The 25720-nt window shown below is 39.1% G+C and overlaps 1 protein-coding gene and 1 non-coding gene across 2 annotated transcripts in view; both read left to right on the forward strand.

Annotated features, from left to right (window-relative positions):
* LOC121523586 (rho guanine nucleotide exchange factor 17-like) overlaps positions 1-25720 on the forward strand; it is a 96817-nt gene that overhangs the window by 65429 nt on the left and 5668 nt on the right. The window contains exons 2-19 of the mRNA XM_041808524.1: positions 6838-6915; positions 13320-13502; positions 16420-16536; positions 18538-18630; positions 18737-18913; positions 19242-19292; positions 19442-19551; positions 19749-19834; positions 19992-20110; positions 20222-20429; positions 20533-20606; positions 20751-20834; positions 21024-21127; positions 24245-24363; positions 24707-24826; positions 24909-25176; positions 25272-25358; positions 25535-25602. Coding sequence (XP_041664458.1) covers positions 6838-6915; positions 13320-13502; positions 16420-16536; positions 18538-18630; positions 18737-18913; positions 19242-19292; positions 19442-19551; positions 19749-19834; positions 19992-20110; positions 20222-20429; positions 20533-20606; positions 20751-20834; positions 21024-21127; positions 24245-24363; positions 24707-24826; positions 24909-25176; positions 25272-25358; positions 25535-25602 — 2146 coding nt within the window. The remainder of the gene's footprint in view (positions 1-6837; positions 6916-13319; positions 13503-16419; positions 16537-18537; positions 18631-18736; positions 18914-19241; positions 19293-19441; positions 19552-19748; positions 19835-19991; positions 20111-20221; positions 20430-20532; positions 20607-20750; positions 20835-21023; positions 21128-24244; positions 24364-24706; positions 24827-24908; positions 25177-25271; positions 25359-25534; positions 25603-25720) is intronic.
* trnam-cau lies at positions 15260-15332 on the forward strand. The gene has a single exon. It is a non-coding gene; the product is annotated as a tRNA-Met (tRNA).

Consider the following 25720-nt stretch of genomic DNA (forward strand, 5'->3'; position numbering starts at 1 on the left):
GATGTGTTCTTCAAATTCTTTAGAAAGAAATGGCCAAACGTGGCCAAGAAAAGACATGGCTATATGCCAAAGAAAAGTGAAAGCCTGAGGTTAAAGACTCCAATCAATGTAGAAGTTGTGGTCATATCCCTTGTCCATTTACAACAAGATGGACTTTATTTTGGGGGGTAAACTCAAACTGCGGCTGTTTCCATGTTAATATGCTGTGCATGACGGCACTGTTGTTCAAGGACATAGGTTGGCCAGTTCAGGGCTATGGCCTGTTCATACAATAATTGGCATTCAGTCTATATTTACAATGTAATGTGAACTGCCAAACAAAAAAAACAAAACAAAACAAAACAGATCTGAGCAATAATTCAGAATCAAGCATTAAGACCTGCAGTGTGAACCTAGCCTTAGAGTGGGTAAGTAGGACAATTGGATTGGCTCCGGCTCATCTGGCCAATTAGGCCAACCAATAATGCCTTGTCTGGTGGTATAATATTTGACACGTGTTGGCTGGCCTCAGCATTATGCGCTTCAGTGTCTTCGCAAGATTTTTCAGGAAATTCACACTTGTAACTACTTTACTTTTATTAATGTAGACCCGTAAGTTAGTTAGTCGTAATTTAAATAGTGCCAATTCAAATAAGTTTTGGCTTCTTTCCCATTTTTTAATGTCAAAATGGTGTTACACAAAATAAACGAGATCTGGGTGCAAAGTGATGTTAAAAATAAGCCTGACAAGACGAAAAAATATGGACAGTAAATATCCACGTCACTGAAAACCATTCAGGCTAGTGAAACTTAAATTTGAAGAGCTAAAGCGGGTAAATGTAAAACAATACAGCTCAGATTTCGGTTATGAGCTCATTTTAATTCTGATCATGCAAATCTATTCTGCTGAACCTACTGCTGTTTACCCATATTCGTTTGAGTAGTGTAAGATGTTTACCTGCAAATAAAAACATATAAGATAACAGTACTCAATCTGAGGGGCTTATAAAGGCCAACAGTGTCATCACATCAAATAATCTGATCATTCAACCATCATATCTCAATCAAGCTTGCAAACACTGAAAAACATTCAAGATGTAAGAAGAGGCCGGGCAGAACAAAGAAACAGCAGACACAGTCTCTGTTGTACAGTTACACTGTGTGTCCATAATTTTATCACACTGGTCTGAGGCTCAAATTAGACTGGACTAAGAGGGTCTGAGAGCTGCCTTTGCCATGACTATTCAGCCTCACAGCTGGGGTTACCATGGCGACCGTGCTTGCAAAATGAAACTAGCATTCCTAGCATTATTTCACCATGTACTGATCTATGTGTGTGAGTGAGCGCAGAACAGAGGGACATTCCTCTGTTTGGAGACGTTCCCCTCTTGTTTCCATCGTTGTCACACTTCCACAAATACACACAGAGGATTCTCTCCATCCTCTCACTGTCACACAGCCAAAGTTGTTATCGACTGAGCAGCTCTCTAAGGGAGAAATCCACTCCATCTCTGTGCACATGTTTGATTGAAGCAGTAGCGTAGAGGATGGAGTTGATTACAGACATTGTTTATTTTTGTGTTGATTCCAATAACGATCCCAATTTGGGAGTTGTGGGTCTGCATTTGCTAATTTGATCACAGATAATGAGGTATAATTTATGTGAGACATTCACACAGAGGCAGCTGTTTACTTGTATGGTGTGCAATGTGTCTGAATGTGTGTGCAGTATATGCTGAAAACCATCTTTCACTGCAGTTTGGTGACAAGAAGGGAACGCTTACATTACTGGATATACTTAATGCGATTGATGAAAAAATAACTACGGCATCCTTGAGAAAGAAAACTATATAAAAAAAAAGAATCAGCTACATTTTCTTTTTATGTAAGCAATTTAAATGTCTTTGCATTGTCAGAATATTTCACCATTTATTTCACATTTTTATAATGTCCTTGCATTGTATAAATTGTAAATTTGGACATAAATGTCAATTGTTCTTTAAATATAGAATAAGTGTTTACAAAAAACATAAAATTCTGAAAAAGGTGGAGACTCAATGACATTAGGTTAGGATCAGTCATTAAAATGAAGTACAGATGAGCTGGTTGTAAAAATTAGGGCCATTACCAATATTTAAAAGAGCTGTTTTTAAGTGGCTGATACTGATGCTGATGTTTATTTGTTTACTTCTTTTTGTGTAACACTCCCACAATGCCAACATTTTCTCATCTTCACATCTTCTGTCCAGTAGTAAATATCTTATCTAAGTCAGCTGTTGAGCTTGGTACACAATGTGCAAATTTCATCTGATTCAAGCATGAATGTATGAAGTTGCACGACTCGCTTTGAAGTCACACTTTCAGTCTCGCGGTGGGACATGGGGACATGGTGGCGTACCATGATCAACTGTGGCCTGACCAGTTGCTCCTGACTGGTCTGATGGATTTATGCCTACCCTTGGACCTCCAGTTGACACGGGTGATGATGCTGTTTGCATGTGTGTGATTGAAATATAGCAAGAGAGAGAGAACAGGACTTCAACCTCAGTATGCCAGACTTTTTCAAAGTAAACGTTGCAGATTTTTGTCACACTGCATCCTGATATCACTCACACAGTGTGAGCACTTAGGCCATGCACAACAATTGGACTGTGTAGTATGAGCACATTAATCATGCGCAGTGGTTGTGCATTGTGAACGATTCTGTACCACAGTGTGAGCTGTACACCATGACTGCTAGAGTCGGCTTGAAATTGCACAGTGAATACCTGGCATTAGGTGTGCTTGACATCAGCATTATAGAACACTAAAGATAAATATCAACATATCTGTTCATGTTGTTGACATTATCTGCTGATAGCCAGAGTTTATCAGTGTGGCCAACAACAGATGTTAAACTAATGCATTTGTGGCTCCCTAAAAAGAACCCTGAATATTAAAATTTTTACTTTATGAGGTTAACAATAGTGTTCTAGTGATGTGGTTCTATCAGGTGTGGAGTGTTATCTGTCTGAGGAAAAAATATTAATTAAAAATAAAAAAAATGGGGGAGCAGGTGGCCTAGTGGTTGGAGGCGCTCCCTGTGCATGCGGGCGGCCCAGGTTCAAATCTGGCCTGAGGCCCTTTACTGCATGTCTCTCCCCCACTCTTGACCCTGTTTCTGATTCTATCCACTGTCCTCCTCTATCTAATAAAGGCACAAAAATAAATCTTTAAAAAAAAGGTATGGAGACCTTTTTGATTTGAGGGTAAAATAATAAATATCTATATCAAAAACCAGTTGCACAGTCTTCTGGGCAAATTTGACTAATCTTAAAGGACTGGCTGCAGTTATCCTTCATTGTCAAACTTTGAAAATTAAGTCTAATAATTTAGATAAGTCTAAACTTGGAACTTGAAAAGAACTTTAAAGAGGACCCTGCATTTTAAGATATTTTCTCTTTATTGGATGAACATTAGTATCTGTATTTTGATTTCTACAGTTGGAGAAAATGTAAAAGACAGATTGACATTTAGGCTGCCATTGTTGTGCAATGCATTCTGGGAAGCAATGTCAAACAGTTGCATTGTTCCTCTTCCTACTGAGTGTCATCCTGAAAGCCTTTTTAATTTTGACAGGAGTACAGTTTTAGTGAAGAGGACAGTAAGGAAGAAGTTACTTTAATGTAGATGGATATGTGAGTACATTCAAAAAAATGTGAGAAGAATGACAACCATTTGGCATCACAATCCAGAATGCATTGTACAATAATGGCTGTTTACATGTGTAAGCAGAGACTCTGCATACAGCAGCTGTTGCCTGGGTTCTTCACCAGTCAAAGTTTTATGGGAGAGTGTCAAACAGAAAGCCACTGTTGAAGAAACTTAGATTAAATCTCAAGTCGTGTGAGAGACTCCATGGTCAAATGGAAGAAGGTTCTTTGGTCTGATGATACCAAAATGATGCTTTTTGGCCAACAGACAAGGCGCTATGTTTGGTCATCCATCCCCACTGTGAAGCACAGTGGTGGCAGCATTATGCTGTGGGGATGCTTCTTGGCAGCCAGCCCTGGATTGCATGTAAAGGTAGAGAGTAAAATGAATGCGGCAGAGTATTGAAAAATCCTGGGGGACAACCATTTCTGTGTGCAAGAGAACTATGGCTTGGGAATAGATTTGTTTTCCAGCAAGACAATAACCCAAAGCATACAGTGAAAGCTACACAGCACCAAGGTGAATGTTCTGGAGTGGCCGAGTCAAAGCCCAGACCTCAATCCAATAGAGATTTTGTGGCAGGACTTAAAAAGGGCTGTTAACCCCCAATCTCTATGCAACCTGAAACGAGCTTGAGCAGTTCTGCAAAGATGATTTTATGTAATTGAAATTGCTTTGTAGAAATTTGTTTTCACTTCCATATTAGGAGTTTTTTTGTCAAAAAGCCAAATTATTTTGGCTGATTGATTTAAACAATCAATTAAAAGGATAAAGCATTCAAGGGGATGAATGCTTTTTTAGGCACTGTACATATAAAAGACATTAATGTTGATCTGATAAAACCCAGATGTTTTAATATGCAGGGCTCCCTTCTAATGTCTCTTTCTTTAAATTTCACCTCAGCTGGATCAGGTGCAGCCCTGCATAAATGATATATCAATCTATTTAAAGTTTCACAAAAATGGATGACTATAGCTAGTCCTTTTAGATTTGGAAATGTCAAATTTGCCCTGAAAGGTCTGCTACTGCTTTCAACCAAAACAGTACACCACACCTGATAAAGCCATGAACTTTACTTTACGGTATTCTTCTTGAAGAACGCCACCAAAACAGGGATTCAGCTTCAGAGACTTTTTCTTCTGTTTGCTGTATCTGTAGACTGAACAAAGTTGTGGTTTTGAGCAGATGAGTGATCCCTTTTGGATTTGGGGAAATTGTAATTGGAGAGTATAAATGGATGATTACTGTGGTGCTGTGTCTTCTCTCTTTAGCTATGTCAAACCCTGTGTTTATTCACTCCACTCCATTGTGTTGTGTTTATATCTCATGGCAGAGCAGACAGGAACTGAATCCCTCCCTCTGTGGATGAACAACAGAGCCAATGTGAAGAAAGTTTTTCAACGCAGGTCACCAGTGTCATGCCAAAGTCAATTAAAGGAGTAAATAAAAATAGCTTCTTTTCACTGTTTGAATTTTTTAGAGGGGATCTTTATTTATTCATGTTCACTTTCATGCACCAGTCACTCACCACCCTACACCCTCGGGTGGTACCCCACAGCACCCCTGGGATCTCTTCGAATGCCAAACACTAAACATAGCCTTTCTGGGAAGTCATTGTTACAGTTATTTATAGGGAACAGCAGTGCAGTGGAAGAGGGGGAGAAATCCCTGTGGCCTCTGTGTGTGTGTGTTAGAGAGAGAGAGAGAGAGAGAGAGCGAGGCTATGTACCATGGGGTTTCACCCATGGCTCTGTTGATATTTTAAGTAAGTTTGGTCTCAGAGTATGTAAGAGTCTCCCTTAATCCTTTTGTTCCTGTTATTAGGTTGTCAACATTTTTAGATGTGATGTTTTCAACATCACATGTATTGAGAAGTACTGGAGCTTTAAGAAACATTAAAATCTTCCTTTCTATTTTTAACCAAAAGCTTTCCTCCCGCATTAAAATAGGGTAGTCATGGGAGGCAGAGCAACAGCCTATTATGCCATGTCTGAGCGCCAGCCCTGGTCGGGGTAACTCACACCAACTCTGCTTCCCCTGTCCTCTTGCTAAGATCTCTCCTCATACTTAACTCTGTCTTTTCTGTGTTCTCTCTGAAGTTCCTTTTCATATATAATGTCGGCACCAGGAATGGTTGTGGTGAGCTAGGGAAGGTAGTATCAGCATTGTCACTAACTATAGAACAAGGTCTGTTGAAGTAGCAGATGCAGTTTGGGCTCTAATAGCCATGGTAGAGGAGGTACAATAAAGAATGTCTGGTGTGTGATGGGAGCTGGTATGGAGAGGGATGGCTCTGGGATGCCGGGGCTCATTGTTAGACCCTCCTGGCCTGTCGTGGCGCACATTTTTGTCTATGCTTCCTTCTTCTTACATGTTTGGTCAGTGTCCATTTCAGCTCATTCATTCCCTTCTACAAATCATGAATCACCTTTACTGCAAACAGCTGAGTCATGTTTTGCTTTTGTAGACTTCCTGGTCTCAGTGACCTCCAATCCTCTTGTCTGTGCCTCTGTGTGTTTGTGTGTGTGAGAATACCAGAGATGAAGTTGACGTCTTTGTGTGTCTGTGGCTGTGATGTCACAACAGGTCTTGTATATTCCTGTATGCAGTATATACTGTTTATAGTCCTGTTTTTTGTAATGCAGCGTTTTTGAAGACCTTATACCTACATGTAATTGTTTTATAGTGGTTTAAACTCACAGGAGCTTACACCACAGGAATGACTCAGTTTCTTTTGTTTTTTAGGTGCGATAGATAAGACATGTCAGATCAACAACAGATGAATCTATTCAGAAGATTAAATGTTGCATACAGTGATCAGCAGTGATCATGACTGTCGTTATGGTTCAGGGCTGTAATGTAATATCCTTAGCCAATCAGGAAGCACTGTTGTTTAATAGTTTTTTAAAAAATTTCAAAAAAACAAACAACTGCAGAAACCTCTGTTAAAAGCTTGCATATGACATTTTCTTTTCATAAACTGTTCCCTTTGTTCCTGGCCTTGAGCATTAGAAGTCTGAAGAACATATTTTTCTTCTGCAGATCAGACCAAAAGCTCAGTACGCAGTCTGCACATTCTCTTTTGTTATGTAACTAATCACATAACATTTATGAGTGTTTGATAGAGGAGGAGTGATGATTTAATTCCTTTTTCTTTCTTTGCAGGATATGAGAAAACATGTGATGATGACCCTCTTTGACACAGAGCAGTCATATGTGGAGTCACTACGCACTCTCATACAGGTAAAACTCAGTGGCACAGCACACTACAGGTATTCCTACATCTGTTGTCCAATAAGTGAGAAATTGACTGGTACACACAGTGTCGCACAGACACACAGAGGAGTTATGTAATCCACTTATTGTCATTCATCCTGTGAGGTTAATCTGCTAACCCCATCACATCTCGCTGTCATCAGCAATACCTGCCCACTCACACATGCACGCTCGCTCCTTTATCCTACACTTTTCTGTTGAGCTAACCTAACCCCTTACCTTAGATATATCCTTCTCTCACCTGTTAGTATGTGACCAGTCTTTGTGCATGCATACATCCATATGTGTAGTTATTACTATGACTGTATATGCACATGCCCTGACCTGGCTGTTCTCCTCCCCATATGTGATGTGTCTGTCTGTGTGTGAGGCCACACAGTGAATAATCCTGGGCTGTTCCCATGGCGACAGAGGGAAAGTAAGTGTTACCACGGTGACTGCAGTGAGGCTGGAGATCCCTGAAGGATGTCAGACGTGGTTCAGCTGAGACTGCTCTACAGCAGCACTGTCCCACTGGAGTTTAAGTTTGTGTAGGATGGAAATATTTAATTGACTTTTACAGCATTGTTTCCAGTCACTGCAAGAATTCAGCCAAGAGCACTAAAACATACCAGACCTGACCTGATAGCACTGTGTCTCAGTGGTAGAGTCAGTTATCTCTCAGACCTTGCCAACTGTATTAACTGTCCCATTCATATGCATCCACACTTTCACATGCCCCTAATGCAGCAGTGTGAGCAAAAAGTCGTTAAATGTCGAGCCCAAGGACATGACAGCATAAGACGGGAGGAGCTGGGGATCAAACCCTGCACTTATCTCCACTAATGATCCACAGTTGCCCAAGTGGTGTGAATGTTAATTTGAAATAATGGGTGGTAGTTAATACAGGACTCTCATCTCAAAATAATAAGCACATTGCACTTTGTATCTGAGGTAGCACTTGTGTCAACAGAGGGTGGCATTATGACAAAGAAAGATGCTGATATGTAGAGGTGATCAGGGCAGGATAGATTTTGTGTAAAATACAAAGAGGATGGGGCATATAATGTAAGGGTTGCAACTGATGTCCTACAGTAGGTGGGGCTACAGCAAAAACCATGAAATTGACATGTAATGGGTAGAGGGGCAGACCTTGATCATACATGTACAATTTGAAGCATAGGAATATGATAAGGATAAGGATAGGAATAAGAGAAATGGCCCAGTTGTGTTATTTCCTATTGCCAGTAGAGGGTGCTACATCAAAACAATAAAATGAACCTTTGAATGTATATAGGGACAGTCCTTGATTGTACCCATATGAAATTTGAAATCAGATGTTTCCTGTGAAAGTTACACCAACTTTCTGGCTCAAATGATAAGTGGCCATCATCGCCACTTAGGCATCTTCTGATTAAACATGTCAGTGTTGGGGACAGAATACACAGCAGTCTCCAATATCTATGTATGAATGTGGTGTTATGGATAAGTGTGAACAGCAGTATTTAAGCACTTTGAGTGGTCAGACAACTAGAAAAGTGTTATACAAGATCAAGTCCATGTACCATTTTCCCCTGCATAAGTATCTCAGTTGAACCCAGTCAAAACAGTCTGGAGCCACCACTGGAGCAAGGGTGAGCATTGAGCCTCTGTAGAGCCAGATGGGTTTTTCGAGGAGGGGAGAAGATGAAAAAAAAGGGTTAAAAATGGGGAAAAGTTGATATTTAACAGAAAGATCTCCAAGATTGGTATAGCGCTGAGATAATGCTACAAGAGTTTATTGTGACACAAAAATAACTGGGAGTATAAAAAATGTTTAGTTTTGATGGCGTTATGTTTTTGTACAGTGCTCTGGTACTCTACACTCTGGAGGAGGGGCAGAATAATTATTTCTGGAATAAGGCTGACCTTTTGATCAATAGAAAACAAAATAGTGCAAAAACAAGCATTTTCAGGAAAAATAAAAGTTTTATTGGGCAAAAAAAAATTAAACCAGATTGAACGTGCTTAACAACAACCTACAGGATTTTAATTCTTAATGATGATAGACTGATAGACCCCATGCACACATTCATGGGAAGGCATTTAGGTTACCATTAGCTGTGAAATCTCTCTATATGACGCTGTAATTGACCTATCAATGAGTAAAATCAAGCACCACTGACATCATCAATTTGTAGAGTGGGTGGTTCATCTTGACCTACTTTGCGATCACACATCTGGTGTCTTCTGAGTCACCTTCTTGATCTGACATCAGAAATAGAGTTTTAACACCAGCAGTCAGTTTTAAATACTCCAGGTAATTATGCTTTAATTCAAGTATATTAGCATAGCTGGACAATTATAGTGATTTCTTTCTGATCATGAAGACATTTCAGAAGATTAATTGGCCTTTCATAAGCACTCGCTGAAAAAAGATCTTAATAGCTCATCAAAGAGGCCATGAGGCTATTAGTTGATGAAAATTGGATTAAGTTGAAAACAGCATGATGCTTCCCTGTACGATAAAGTGAGCATTTCCTGGCACTGACTGAGCTCTTATGAAACATATTTCCTAGAAGAAATATTTGAAGGAAGTATGTTCTGACTCCCTGCTGCTGTTCTGACTCTTCAATACAACTTTTATCTGCAGCAGATTGGTTTAGTCATCAAATGTGACATGAAGTCAGGCAAAGAGCCTGAATGACTTGTCTTGACTTAACAGCTTGTGGAAACCCAGGGTCACATCTGTCTGAGTCCATTTTGCACAGCTAATTGAGTCTCCTAATTTCTTTCAGCTTCGATGGATTGCTGAGGGTGTGTATGGGTGTAATGGTGTGTGTGTGTGTGTGTCAAGCTTGTGAGTCTGAATCACCTAAAAAGCGCTTTCTTTGTGTGTGTGCTTGAGGTTATCTTGAGACCTAAGGGTAAAAAAATGAAAAGATGGAATATATGAATGTGAAGAAGTGAAGGGCAAAAAGGTCATGAAATGATATGCAGACAGAATTTTATATAATACTTAAAATGCTGTTGAATCTGTTTGGCATTTACACCTACATAGCTGATGCCACATTTGTGTCATATCCTTCAACAATTATGGGCAGCCAAGCTGGAAAATCTGTTCATGTTAGCCTTTAAGTTGTTATTTTGAGGTGGAGATATCAAATACTGACTAATTTTGTGGAAAGAACAACAGAAGTATTACCAAACATGGATCAATGTGGTTTCACTCACTCTGACATCTATATCAAAGCCAATAGGAGTATTAATTAAAACTATTTCATTACATGGCTTTGCTTAAAACAAGATTCTGGTTGGTCTGTTTTGCACTCTATGATCTGTTGTGTCTCTACAATAGATAATTTGGGAAGATTTTCCTGTTGTTTTACAAGAAATTATGAATTTCTCTGTGAGTGCAGCTGTAATAAGCACAATAAACCATGAGTTTGAAAGCAACTCATTACACTTACTCAGATTGTTGAAATTGAGTAGCTTTTTTGTACTTGCACTTTTTTGAGTAGATTTTGAAATCATTCAATCAATCAATCAAAATAACTTGTGTGTTAAGTTGTGCTGTCAAAGTGTTTGATTAATTTTAGATAATCACAGGGGTGAAAAATGCAATTTAAAAATGTATGCTGATTAATCCCACTCATCACACAGCAGCTAAAGTAGCTTTGTAATGTTGATGGGAACAAGTATAAATTTTCTGTGTTCTTAGTTTTATAATATTATGGCTAAAATCCATATTCCATAGATTAACACCATCCTGGGTTGACTAGTAGGCTAAGTAGATAATCAGCCTTTGTTTTCAATTTCTTATGTGTCTAAAGCTAATACAATGTTTTGATACCATTCAGAAAAAAATGTCCTTTCTGATTGTTTTACTATTATTATTAAATCTAACACTAATGCAATCTTTCTTTAATTATCGACATATGTGATTAATTGTGATTAATTAATTACAAAGTCTACAATTAATCTCTTTTTTAAACAATGAACAGTACTGGTATAAAGTTACTGAAGTAAAAACATATTTCAAGTGTATTTTAAGTAGGCCCAATCTAAGGAGTAACCTTTAAAAAGTAAAATGGTTCCTTTATCTGTAGTGCAAACACATCAAAAGGAATTCTCCAACTAGGTTGTTTAACTCAAAGTACATTGTCATAATAAAGTGCAAGTCAACAGCAAATTTTGGATGAACTATACAATATATATCACCATGTGTTACAGACCACTATGTGGTAATGAAAGCCAAGCAACTGTTCCTTTAGTTTACAGAAAACTTAGACCATCCTTCTTGCCATTGTTTTACTCAGAAACGGGCACAACATAAATTGTAGTGAAGTAAGAAACTCCCCCCCACAATGTACTTAAGTTTAAGCCAATAATAGACTGAGGTTCCTGAAAATTTAAAATTTACCCCCAATATCTGAAAAATATAAAAATCAAATAAATCTGGTGATGCATTAATTCAACAGAACAAAAAAAAAGTTTTCTTTTCATTTTAAGAATATAAATATGTAACCCCCCCCATCCAATTCATCAATGAATCAAGAAAAATAATCATCGATGATTGAAATCGTTTATTGCAGCCCTAGTTAAAATAATGAAATAAACATTTAATAATAAGATAAGATAATACCATAAAGATAATTTCGGATAGGCGATGAGGGTAATGAATAACCTTGCAAAGCAGATGGATACGCCCATTTCCTTGTTTTTCACTAGCGAGTCCATCTTGCAAAGCTTCCGGTTAGAAAGTGACAGGACCAATCAGCGACCAGGGGCAGTACTTTCAGGCAAGGCAGAGTCGTGATGTAAACAAGCAGCTGCAAGAGGCCGGTGCAAATATGGCAGAAGAGCTTAGCGTGGATGCTGCTAAAGCGTAAGTTTTAACAGAACTTAACGACATTTCTTCGTTAAAAGAAGAACAAAGAACAGCAGTGAGTTGTTTTCTTTTCAAAAATGGCAAAAGTCAAGTACTTACATGTCTATATTAGCCATGTTTCGAGTTATTCCTCAGCTTGAGCTGCTACGTCCTGTGTTCTGTTGCACTGATTGGCCCATAGAGATGTGACAGACAGAACGTTCATCCAATCATACTCTCTGCCTTGTCTCAAACGTTTCCTACTGAAGCTTTGGATGCTTTGATACAGCTTTGATACAGCTTTGATGGACGTGTGAAACACATCGTCTTTTTCTGTTTGCCCGTTTAGGAGTAAAAAAAAAAAAAAAATCCTCCATTCACAACTTAGCTTAGTTAGTTGAATATTTACAATAATTAGGTACTTGTTATATTCATGGAACAAACTGAGTGCAGCTGTAGATAGAAACAGAGAAGGAAGGAGGAACAAATGCGTAGTAAAACGGAGTCCAGTTTAAATGCCTTTCCCTTAGGACCACAGGATGGCAGCAAGGTGCTACTTCAACTAGCTTCTTCAGGCTAGCTTCCACGTAAATATGACCTTTGAAAACATATCAATATTCATGTTCAATGAAGATTTGAGAATGTAGATCACTTATTGTTTTATTTATTCCGTCAAAATATAGTAACAGCTAATATTTGCCTGATATATTACTGACTTTTTAAAACTGCTAGCATGTCGTTAGCGCCATGACTAATAACTCAGTATTAGCCAACACCAGTCGGCTTGTTTAAAGAAATTTGATATAGAATTGAAAAACAAAAAATGAATCATTGATCACTAATTAAGGCACTACTGGTTTCAAACAGGAACTAGTGCTTCCTGTTTGCAAATAATTTATATTTATTTTATATGTGTGCTGGGAGAATTTCCTTGTAAATAAATATTAAAAGATTCTTCTTAATATTTCCTTATTATTGTAAGTATTGTATGTATAGCCCTGCTGTACAGTGGAGGCAGCTTTAATGACAAACCTCCTCTCCATCTGTTAAACAGAAACACCCCCTCCTTCCTGCTGTTACCTCAATCTAAACTGTCAGCACGCATAAATGAGTAAATGGAAATGTGGTTATGTAGAAAACACTGGTTAAATAATCGAATTCTTATGGCAGTGATCAAAGTAACGGGGGGAATGTCGGGTTTGTGTTTTAGTTTGTGCTATCAGACACTAGCCCACAATTTAGCACACTTATGAGACCAGTATCAGTGTGTTTAATGAACTATTTGTAATCAAGCCAATCTTGTTTCTAGATATTTATACTACATGACATGATCCTAATCAGCTGATGGAGCTGGCTCAGTTGTCATTATACCCTTTTCATACATGTCTACCTGTCTACTGTGACTGGCATTTCTCATATTCTTTGATGGCTAACTAAGCTACAAAAGCCATTCATACGTGTAAGCACAGGTACATACTTAGCTATTCATGTGCAATTGTAAATGACTTAAAATGCATTAAAGTGGTTGTCTTGTTTCCTCCAGGGCTATATGCGTCCTCTCAAACAGCCAGATGGCAGCTCCATCGTGGACCCTCTGCTGGTGGATGAGATGTTTTACCAGATCCCAGAGATCCTGGAGCACCATGAGCAGTTCCTAGAGCAAGTGGCTAACTGCGTCGGCCAATGGCATGATAGACAGACGGTTGGAAACATTCTCATCCAATCAGTGAGTAGAGATAAAGATAAACAATATCTTTCCCTTTCCTTTTAACTGTTTTTATCAGAACGGTTGAAAAAAAATATTTGAGGTTTCTTAAGGTGAGTTTAAGTTTAAATCCTGTCTTTAGCTGGAATCACTTTAAAAATGAGAATGCATTAGATCCTTCTGATCTGCTACTGTTAACTACTGCTCTGATCAAAAAGTTGAAAAGCTATAGCTATAGACCATATAGAATATATGGAGCATCAGAGATGTCAGTTATTGTTTTATGAAGAGGTGTTCTAAAGCCAAGCGATGGATGATATCGTGTTGGAGCTTATTTTTTCCAACTGAACCTGGCCTAAACTTCTAGGCAAACAGCTGCAATTTGCCCTTCTATCATTTAGATCAGTCATGCCCTTTATAACGTGAATGTATGCATAACTCTTCGCCTTAATAGAATCAAAACAGACCAGTTCCGAAATTGACACCTATACAGTGCCTACAGTAAAATAAGCTATTCACACCAAAAACACTTTCTGTGCTAGACTGTGAATATGTTTGATTCTACTGTCAAGGTTGGCTTAGGCACCCTTGTATAGAGGCTACAGTCCTCAACATACTGATTGAAGAATCAAATCCCGATCATGGTGCTGGTTGGCGCATGTCTTCCCTAACTCTCTTCCCATTAATCTTGTCTCTCCTCAGTTGTTCTATCAAAATAAAGGCCCTTTATAGGTTTAGTGCAGACACTTCAGGAACTGCAGGTTTTGCACTTCTGCATTGCGTTCATTCTGCAACTGCTGAGATTGCAGCTTGTATCTATGTCATATAAAACTATGATGTATCTAAGCCCATATTAAGGCTTCTGCTGAGCTCGGAAAGGCTTGGGAAATACTAAAGTTTGTCATATTTATAAAATGCTTCATGCTCAGCAGCTACAAAGAAGAGATCACTCACTACAGTAGCATACATGCCACTTAACACTGCTCTTAGAGATGCAGTAAACATTGCTTATCTTATCCTCATTTTAAGTGCTACATGATGAGATAGGGACAAAATTATATCCAGAATTTCCAGGAAGGCTAAAAATATTAATGTATTTAATTGATTAGTAATGAATATTTCTAAAGCTCCTCTGTGCTTGAATCAAACAAGTTCTATAGATTGTTGGCATCACTAGATTATTATTTTGTTTTGCCGCTGACCTCTTTATGACCCAATAAAAAGTTTCCCATGACCCATGGGTGCCTCTAAGCGTAGACTTTGAAACCAAGCTCTGAAACATTAGTGCTTGGCTCACTTTCAAGGCTTAGTCTTTGAAAATGAGTGAGTTAATGGCTTTTTTGGCTAACATTTTAACATAAAATCAGAAAAACACTAAAGAGGAAGACACACAATGTAGTTGTTTCGTAGACAAGGCTTTAGGTTTTGTTTTTCTTTGGGATGGGAAAATCCCCTCACTCACTCTTGCCATCTTCATACTGTTGTTGTCACCCACAGTGAAAGATCAAACACACAATCACAGTATGGTAAATGCAAGATACCACCATATGAAAAACAAGCAGGGTGTGTTGCTCTTTAATACACAGCAGAAACACAAATTAGAATAGGAGAAAGCATAGAGGTGAAACAGGAAGAGCCTTTCTCTGTCACGTTGGAGCTATTGCAGACTCTCTGCACTGCTCACACACCCCTCCCTTTCTTAAATCGCTCCGTCCCCTCCCCCTCCTGTTCTCACTCTGCTGCGGCTCTTAAAGCTGCAGCAGTCGCATGTGTAGCAGGCCTCGTTGGCGCAGTAGGCAGCGCGTCAGTCTCATAATCTGAAGGTCGTGAGTTCGAGCCTCACACGGGGCAGAAATTTTTGCTGTGCTTGGGGAAGAAAATACACAATCCAGTTGTATGGATTGTGGAGAATGTCCAGAGGACGCATGTAGCCCTGGAGGAAACAAGACAACCACTTTAATGCATTTTAAGTCATTTACAATTGCACATGAATAGCTAATGCCTGCAGAATCTGGAAATTGTCTGTTTTTGTTCTCTTTCTGCTCTTTGAATGCTATGCTAGGGGAAAGGGTTTCAAGACTGACAGATTATCTGGAAGATTATGTAATTCTTTCCTCACTATCTGTGCATTATATTGTCTTTCCTCTGTGTAGTGTTGTGTCTGTAATCTTATCTGTGTCTCTAATCAAAGCTCACTAATTTTGATAGAGTTTAATGTTAGTATTATTTTTAATAAAGTCTCTTAAATCATTTTGGCAACATTAGCATGAATTTGAAACTATGTGCATGATTACAACTCAGCTATAGTGAGCTAAAGCTTATCAGCTGCAACAATGAAGTGATCACTGATATATCATTGTTTAAAAATATTAAAGAACATTATGGATATCCTGGGAGGAGGGCATAAGTTTTAACTAAAAAGCAGAACCTGAAAATAGCTACTCAGCGACTGTTACATTTGGGCTGCTTAGGTGAAAATTAGACTTTCCATTGTCAGCTACCTGACAATACAAAACCAAGGTCTTTTTTTCTCATAGTCTAGTCTCAAAATGCTCTAAGAAAGCTTACAATAAGAAATACTCATAGTATTTTCTTTTCTATGTTGTCACAGTTTTAACCTAAATCAGCTCAAAACACATATGTCCTAAATTGTATGAAGCAGGTCTTAAATAACTTAAAAAGTACTGAATTTGGTGTCAAATTTTTTTTGTGTATTCCCTGTCACACCTAAAGTAGCACATCATTGCCTCTTTCTGTCAGGCAGCCCATTGACTGATTGTTTAAGCGCTAATAGCATCATAATTCATCCACCAATACTTCAGAGAGTCTACTTTATATAATATGTTGTTCAAGCTAAAAAAAAAAAAAGCTCAAGGTCTTTGGATCTAATTGTGAACCAACAGTAACTTAGATGTCCTTTTGTCCTTCTTTACTCCAGTTCTCCAAAGAGGCTCTAGCTAATATGTATTCAGCGTACATCGACAACTTTCTTAATGCCAAAGATGCTGTGAGGATTGCCAAGGAGGCCAAGCCAGCCTTTCACAAGTTCCTGGAGGTGAGTGTTGGACTTAGTCACAGGATGTCCTGTTTGTCTGAGTGGCTGCTTTCATGTGTTTGTTTGGAAATCCTGGAACCAGTCGAGAAATGTTTTCAGCCACCTTTTTGTAGCATGGAAACATGTCTGAGCACTTTATGCCAGTACTTTGACCTGATTATTCACAGGCTAAAAAATGCTTTGTAAATTCTATTTGCCACTGCTACTGTAGCATCATGTACATAATTATGTGCTCCTTAATTTGAGCATGTCTTTTAAACAGTAATATTCTCACTCAGCTTTAAGAGTAGAATAGGTGGTTTTAGATGGATGTTTGTGATGAAAAAACAGAAATAAATCAATCAACCTTTATTTATACTCAAGAAATCATTGAGGGGCACCCTCATTTACAATGAGTCAATTACAGAAAAAATTTAGAGGATACAAAACCATAGAAACAAAGGAGAGACTGACAAAAGGGCATTAAAATCATCAGACTAGAGATGATGAAATGACAATAAAGTTCACACTTACATAAAACAATAACAGACATAAGGTGAAATTCCTCAGTTGTTGGTTGAATAAATATACAATGCTTTAATACAGGTACAAATATGACACAAGCTTACTTAGAATTAGTTTTTTTTTTAGATTTTCATTTTAAACTAACATAGTAGTCAGTTTAACATGTAGAACATAAACTTACTGATCACTTTATTAGGTCCACCTGTTGATCTGCTCATTATCCCGAATATCTAATCAGCCAGTGACTTGGCAGTAACCAGTTTTATAAGACATATAATTAATCTGACAATCCGTAGAAATCACATCGAGCATCAAAATTGGGAAGGAATGTGATTTTAAGGGACTTTGAATGTGCCATGGTTTTTGGTGTGACATAGGCCAGTCTGAGTGTTCCAGAAACTGCTGAACTACTGGGAATTTCCTGCTCAACCACTCACAGAGAACGGTAAGAAAAAGAGTAAATATCCAGTGAGCACCAGTTCCCTGGGCCTTATTAATAGCAGAGGTCAAAGGAGATCAACCAGCCTGGTTCAAGTTGATAGAGGGGCAACAATAACTCAACCGAGGTATGCAGACGAGCATCTCTGAAGACACAACATGTTGAACCTTGAAGCAGAAGAACAACGGCAGCAGAAGACCATACCTGTTGCCACTGAACTGGAAACTTGGGCTACAGTTCACTTTGGCTCAACAAATTTGGATGATAGAGTATTGGAGGACTTATCCTGGACTGATGATCCTCGTTTTCTGTGGCAGATTTTGACAGGTGTATTCAGACTCTTTTGTAAACATGAAACATCTGAAAAATAAAAATCTGCACAATCACTAACTCCAAAGGCATGTTCAAAATCACTTAAATTACCTTTTTTCTACTCTGATGCTTGGTTTAAACTTGAAAGGATTCCTACATGATAAGACAAGTTTATATGAATGAATATTTGTACTAGAGCCCGACTGATATGGGATTTTCAGGCCCGATGCCAATATTGTGGGCTAAAAAAAATATCCGATATATCAGCCAATGTATGAAATAAGAACATTGATATACACACTATATCTTTCTTTATCTCACAAAGATGCAACTTGGAGGACGTTAAAATGCTGTTTAATAGTCTTAGATAATGGTGGACGTGTGAATTAACAGTTGCATTTATCATTGTTTATTTCAAAAAGATGCAACTTAGACAACGTTAAAACGCTGTAATACACTCTCTAAAACTTAGGAGAAAAAACTAGCATGCTCTTCTTGACATGCTTTGTTCTCCTCCCTGTTAATTTTTGATGTTCTGTGTCAGCAGAAGTACATTTATGGAGAGGACTGACACAAAAAGGAATCATGTCCTCACTCTGCCCCCAGTTTTTAACCACAGAGCTACATGCTGCATGCAGGGATTTTATTATGGAACCACTCTGCCATCTTGTGGTTACAAGAGGAAATGCAACAAAGTCCTCACCTTACAGTTAACTTTGCTAGTAACAGCTTTCTCATTTCAACAGCAAAACATGCGAGAAAACAAGGAGAAACAGGCTCTGGGTGACCTAATGATCAAACCAGTCCAGAGGATTCCTCGATATGAGCTGCTGGTTAAGGTGAAGTATCCCTCAACGTAGTTCAGCACTTTCTCTATAAAGTTAGCCTAGTGTTAGTGAAGATGCTCATGTTACAGAGGTAAATACATATTTGTTTTTTCTCTAGGACCTACTGAAGCACACCTCAGAGGATCACCCAGATCACCGGTACCTACTGGACGCCCAGAGGGACATTAAGCGGCTGGCAGAGAAGATCAATAAGGGCCGTCGTTCGGCCGAGGAGGCAGAGAGAGAGGCCAGAGTCATCCAGGAGATTGAGGCGCACATAGAGGGTGTTGAACATGTGAGAGGATTTTTTATGTACATAAATCTCTGTTACACTGTCAGTTATGTTTGCCTCTTCAGTGGTTTCTTTAGTTTTGTCTCTGTGAAATGTTTTTAGATCACTTACATGGCTAAGTGATCATTTGTCGTAAAGTATAAGAAAGTCTTGAAAACTGCAATTTTTTACTTGATAAAGTTTGTACAGGAGTCTAAGTTGAGATTTTTGTGTGGCTTTGTGATTTGTGAAACCTAAAAGAGCAGGAGGAACAAGAGGACAACAGTACACAGTTTTTTTGTATGGTTTTAACTGATGACTACCTCTCTCTGTCTGTTTATGTTTGTGTTAGATCCTCAACCCCCACAGGAAGTTCTTGAGACAGGAAATGGTCATGGAGGCGGTAAGATACACTTGAAAAATACATGCTAAACAAAATTTTCTAAATAGATGAAAATTAGAAATGATTCAAACAAACTTGAAGGTATATCATAAATTGTAATATTGATATCCCAAAATCTGAGTAGAGTTGCTGCTCCTTTCTCTCTGTAGAAAACAGTCGGAGGGAAAAAAGACCGTTCTCTCTTCCTCTTCAGTGATCTGATCATCTGCACCACTTTGAAGAGGAAGTCTGGCTCGTTAAGACGCAGCTCTATGAGCCTGTACGTAACACACGCACAAACACCCACACAAGTAGAGGAGGGAAAATACAGTGTAAACATACCTTTTATTTCAGTTTTGTCACCATACTGCCCCCTGGTGCCTAACGACAGACATATAACATTTGACTGAAATGGTATTTCAAAATGTTTTAATTTTTCTCCATTATTTTCTTTTTACATTTCTGTCTCCCCCTCAGATATTCCGCTGCAAGCGTGATAGACACATCCAGTAAATACAAGTTCCTGTGGAAGCTTCCTCTGGAGGATGTGGAGGTGGTGAAAAGTAAGGCTACGTGAAGACAGGAAACACACCGCCCATCATTTTTATTGTTGATTTCATAGCATGACTAAGGAGATGACTGAATATTTAACGTTTCAGTGTAAGTGTGGTTTAGATTACAATGACATGCAGTTTTATTAATTGAACATCTTTGCATCAGGCTCCACTCAGGCAACCAACAAGGAGAGCATCCAGAAGACAATCAGTCGACTGGATGAGGATCTGAGCACTTTATGTCAGATCAGCAAACTGTCTGAGACCCTCAGCTTCCCACACCAGGTACTGACTGTTTTTTGTTCTTTGGCACTGCCCTCTCTTTCATGATGGAGTAAAACATCCAAATGTCATCCATATGATCTTTTTCTTATGATTTTTTTGTTCTTCTCTCAGTCCCTGGATGAGGTGATCAAGGATCTGATGGCATCGGTCCACAGGGAGCTGTCAGAGAAACAGTCTCTGGCCTTCAGCATGACCTGCCTGCCCACGAAGCTCGAGTTTACCACGGCCTCCGCTGAGAGCAGCTTTGTTTTTGAGTTCACCTCACCAGACACAAGATCCCACTTTGAACAGGCATTTGAAGAAGCAAAGAAGAAGCTAGGTCAGTAAAAAGGTTTATACCACAGTAAATGTGGTCAGTAAATCATTAAGTCTAAGAGCTGCTCTGTTTGAATGTTTAACTGTCATTGTGTCTTTTTTTGTAGCGATGAATAAAGATCAGTGGGATCCAGAGTTTCTGAAGGCCATTCCTATCATGAAAACACGCAGCGGGATGCAGGTGAGAGCAGCAGAGATTTCCTAATCTATAGCCTCTGTATATCTGGAATTAAAAGATAGTTTGCCTTTTACATTGCACATCTATGTTAGATATCTTTATAAATGTACAAAATTAATTTTCACTCATGTCGTTGTTTGTCTCCAGTTTTCTTGTGCATCTCCCAGTCACAGCTGTCCTGACAGTGGGTGTGAAGTGTGGGTGTGTAACAGCGACGGATATGTGGGACAGGTAAGAAATACTTGTAATACTGTTAAGGTTTCTAGAGTCTAATAACCAGTGAAACCACTGAATATCAATTTACTGAATAACAGAGTTTTAAAACTGATCTTTACTCTTAATTCTGATAAAAAAAAAATACATGTTTACATTATGCAAACAGTTTGACTGACAAGTGTGCAATGGTTTTGTTCTCTTCAGGTGTGTCTGTTGAACATCAAAGATGAGCCCACAGTAGAGGCATGTATCGCTGTCTGCTCAGCCAGGATCATATGTATTGCTGCTGTACCAGGACTAAAGGGAAGGTCAGTATACACAAACAAGATACATCCCAACACATTTGCACACACAAGCGACAAGGAAGAGAGAGTCTCTTGCGCTCCAGCCCCTCCACGGGTGGAGGTCGGGGGGGTCAGGAGAATTTGAGCAGTGAGCGCAGTGACCACACCTGTAGAAACCGGAGGGAGGAGTAGGCAGCCGGGTGGTTTTCTGAGGGGGTGGTGGTGTTGTGTGGACCAGTCTGTCTCTGAGGGAGCAGGCTCTTCTGAAGGAGATGAGGGGGGCTTGTTCACAGATCTGTTTTAGGGCCTGATCACTCTGTAAAATATTCCAGTGTTTCATAATGGTGTGTTTTATTATTATTTATGGAGGAGCACTGGGATTTTTCGAGGAGGTGGGGTCCGCTGATAGGCTGCTTAGCTCCACTGCTTTATGTTCAAACTCATTGTGAGTACTGCATTTTCTTTTCAGATGTAAAAACTGTCCTGTTGGGATGTTATTGATGAGTTTTTAAGCGTGATGGCTGTCGGCTCTGAGGAGTGTATTTCTGCTTAATGGTTTGAGGTAAATTGTGGTCTCCAACCTCCCTTTGTTGTTTTATAGATGGTTAAGTCCAGAAGTTTATTATTTCATTAGAATGTTTAACGATGAAATGGAGGTACTGTGTGGTGGAGTTGGTATAGACCAAAAAATCACTGAGTTTATGAGTGGTACCAGTCCAGGGAAACAGAATATCATCTATGTATCTTTTCCAGAGTGAAATCTTAGGGAGAAACAAATTATTGTTCGCATTGTGAATGAATTTGTCCTCCCAGAACCCCATGGTTAAGCAGGCATACGATGATGTGAAAGACCTACCCATGCTCACCCCTAGTTTCTGTAAAAAATAGGAACCTGCATATTGAAAGTAGGTCCTAGACAGGACAAGTTCTGTTCAGGTGAGCAAGAAAACATTTGGCGGAAGAGCATTAGAGTGTGTGTCTAAATAATATTTAAGTGCTTCCATGCCTACCTCGTGTGGGATGCCTGTGTAAAGGCTTTGGGCATCACAGGTGACTAAAATAAAGTCTTTGTCGCTTTTAAGTGAGCCCAAATTGTTCAAAACATCTGTGGTGTCTCCTGTGTAGGAGGGAAGATTCAGCACAGATTTCTTGAGGAAAAAGTCAAGGTATTGAGATAGGGGTTCAGTTAGACAGCCAGTGCTTGATACAATTGGTCTAAGAGATGTATTTTGTAGTGATTTGTGAATTTTGGGGAGGCCATAAAATACGGGACAGACAGACTCAAGCACAATATATTCTCAGTTTATTAACATTTGTGATACAAAATGGGTCGTTCTGAAGAGCTCAGTGACTTCAAATGTGGTACTGTGATGGATGCCACCTTTGCAATAAGACGGTTTGTCAATTATCATCCCCTCTGGATATTCCAAAGTCAACTGTAAGTGATATCATTAGAAAATGGAAGCATTTAGGAACAACAGCAACTCTGCAAAAGATGATGTAAAATCACTGCTAATGTGCATGTTGCGTAGAAGTTGCCAACACTCTGCTGATTCCATAGCTGAAGAGTTCAGAACATCTGCTGGCATTGATGTAAGCATATAAAAAAAACTCTGCAGCGGGAGCTTCATGAATCCAAGTTGAGCAGCTGCATGCAAGTCTCGCATCAGTAAGTCCAATGCTAAGTGTCAGATGGAGTGGTGTACAGCATACTGACACTGGACTGTGCAGCAGTGGAAACATGTTCTGTGGAGTGACAAATCCTGCTTCTGTTTAGCAGTCAGATGAGTGAGTCTGAGTTTGGCGGATGCCGGAATACATTACCTGTCTGACTGAATTGTGCTACCTGTCAAGTTTGGTGGAGGAGGGATAATGGTTTGGGCTGTTTTTCAGGGTCCCCTTATCTCCAGTGAAGGATAGTCTTAATTCTTCAGTATACCAAGACATCTTGGACAATGCTATGCTTCCAACTTTGTGGCAACAGTTTGGGGAAGGCCTATTTCTATTCCAACATGACTGTGCTCCAACTCACAAAGCAAAGACTATAAAGACATGGTTTGATAAGTTTGGTGTGAAAGAACTTGACTGGCCCACACAGAGCCCTGACCTCAACTCCATCGCGCAATTTGGGTTGAACCGGAACAGAGATTGCGAGCCATGTCTTCTCGACCAACACCAGTGCCCGACCACACAAATGCTCTCCAGAATATATGGGCACAAATTCCCCAGAAAGACTCAAAAGTCTTGTGGAAAGCCTTCCAAGAAGAGTGGAGGCTGTTAAGCAGTCTACTTTGGCACTCTGTTGAAACAAAAAAGCACAGGTGGCACAGTTACATTAGCAATGACTCTCTGACATCAAGTAACCAAATAAGCCCATTTTATTTTAAGGTCATTCAATGCACCTTTAATTAGGTTATCCTGGATTGATACTTACCTGAGAGTTCACTTAGAGGCAGCCTGTACTTACACTGACAACAAGTAAATTACAAAAGCAAAGGAAATAAGAGAAATAGAAATCTAAGAGAACAAGTAATATGGAATGAATGGAATTTGTTTTGTTTTAATAAAAGGCACAATGCAGTTTAACATAGTTTCAGTACAGAGCATGAAGCTGATGTGCTGCACAGAAAGTCTAAAGCAATTGCTAATTTCCTACTCTTATCCCTAGTTGTGCCTTTGTGTGAACATATTTCATAACATGTGTAACACTTAGCAGGATGAAGTGTCACAGTGGTTTACAGAATAAAGGGACAATAGCTTCATAACCCGAAAAAACAATACATTTTATAAACCAATACAAATGGGAAGTTTCAAACATGACAGTCTAAAAATAAGTATAGCTCTGCAGATTGCCTGCTACTTTTAGTAGAATTTCTGTATGACAATTAAAAAACATCATGTTGAGAGGTTAAAATCTCTTTTGTAAGTTATCTATGAGGTTAAAGTGCAGTGATTTGGTGAGCTAGTCCAATTATTTAATTCTGGATAACAAAGTACTGATGGAGCAATAACAGCGCATAGAGATAAAACATAAAAGGATAACTTCCGTTAAAATTTCTTTTATATTGCATCAATGTTATTTAATATGTGTTTCTGTCTTCCTCAATATTCTGTGACTATAACTCGTTCTTTTAACCTCAGGGAGCGAGGATCAGAGCCCACTATTGTTCCTGCCTCCACGGCACCTGATCACACCCCGCAGCAGCAGCTCCACATATCAATCTCTCATTCCTCTCTGGAGCTAGCAGAGCAACCTGCAGGTTAGTCCATAAAGTTTTTTAAAACCTGCTGCAAAGTCTATCCTATCTGGTGCTCACTTTAAGTCTCATGCATGTCTTACGCCATTAAATGCATTTTCTTGTGATGTATTTGTAGATTTATAGTGCTTCTTTTTTTTTTTTGTTTTTCATTGGTGACCCATGCTTCTGCTTGTCCATTGTCACTGACATGTGACATTGATTGTGTAAATGATGCTGTGACTGTTTCCCTGAGTTATAATTTGTTTTGATTTCTTTTAATAAGGTTTTCTAGGATTTAACATTTGTATTATGTGCTCCTATTACATACTAATGTAAACTGATGAACGGCTCTATTGGTTCCCAGTACCAGGGGCGGAGCTTGTTCCTTTTGACAGTGATGACACTGATGATGAGGACTCACCCAGCCCCTCCTCCACCCTGCAGAGTCAGGCCAGCCACTCCACCATCTCATCCAGCTATGGCAGTAAGTACAAACACACCTACCCTCACACACATTTACACACTGTATTCTTATTTTTTTTATTTTATTTTACCCCACCTTTAAGATGATGAGGGCCCAAGCTCCAAGGATATGGTTACAGAGACCACCAGTAGTGAAGAGGAGCAGGAGTTCCCTGTGGCCAGCTCCTATGGCACACCAGGGATGTTGGGGGTTGGAGGAGGAGGTCGCCCGCATGCTGAGAGCCCCATGGATGGCCGGGCCATGCGCCGCTCCTCCAGAGGCTCATTCACCAGGGCGAGCTTGGAAGACCTGCTTAGTATAGATCCTGAGGCATATCAGAGCTCAGTGTGGCTGGGAACTGAGGATGGATGGTTTGTTTAATGCAAACATTTTATGTAATTACCTTAAATATGAAAATCTTGTGAAAGTCTAAAATCATTTTTAACTATACTTTGTTTTCCTTTAGCATCCATGTGTACCAGTCCTCAGACAACATCAGGAACCGTAAAAACAGCATGAAGATGCAACACTCAGCCTCCATCCTCTGTATACTGTTAGTCACTTTCTTCATCAATATTTTGACATAGAAATCATTACTGGATTATATATTGTTTTTAATGAAAAATGAAGTTGTTGGAAGTAAGGAGGAAAAATTACATCTGTTTGATGTCACTACGTTTGTGATGTCTTCATTTCAATGTCATGGCCTTTAATTTCTGCTCCATACAGGTACCTGGACAACAAAGTGTTTGTATCCTTGGCCAATGGGGAGGTGATTGTCTATCAGAGAGAAGCAGGTAAAGCTTCAATTATGTAAAAAAAAAAAAAAAAAAAAAAAAGAAAAGACAGTGCATTGGTGCACAAAGATCCCCTGCATCTATTTGGATTCCTTATAGCATTATTACTATGCCTGTT

This window comes from Cheilinus undulatus, linkage group 2 (assembly GCF_018320785.1).
Source record: "Cheilinus undulatus linkage group 2, ASM1832078v1, whole genome shotgun sequence".
Classification (NCBI taxonomy): Eukaryota; Metazoa; Chordata; class Actinopteri; order Labriformes; family Labridae; genus Cheilinus; species Cheilinus undulatus.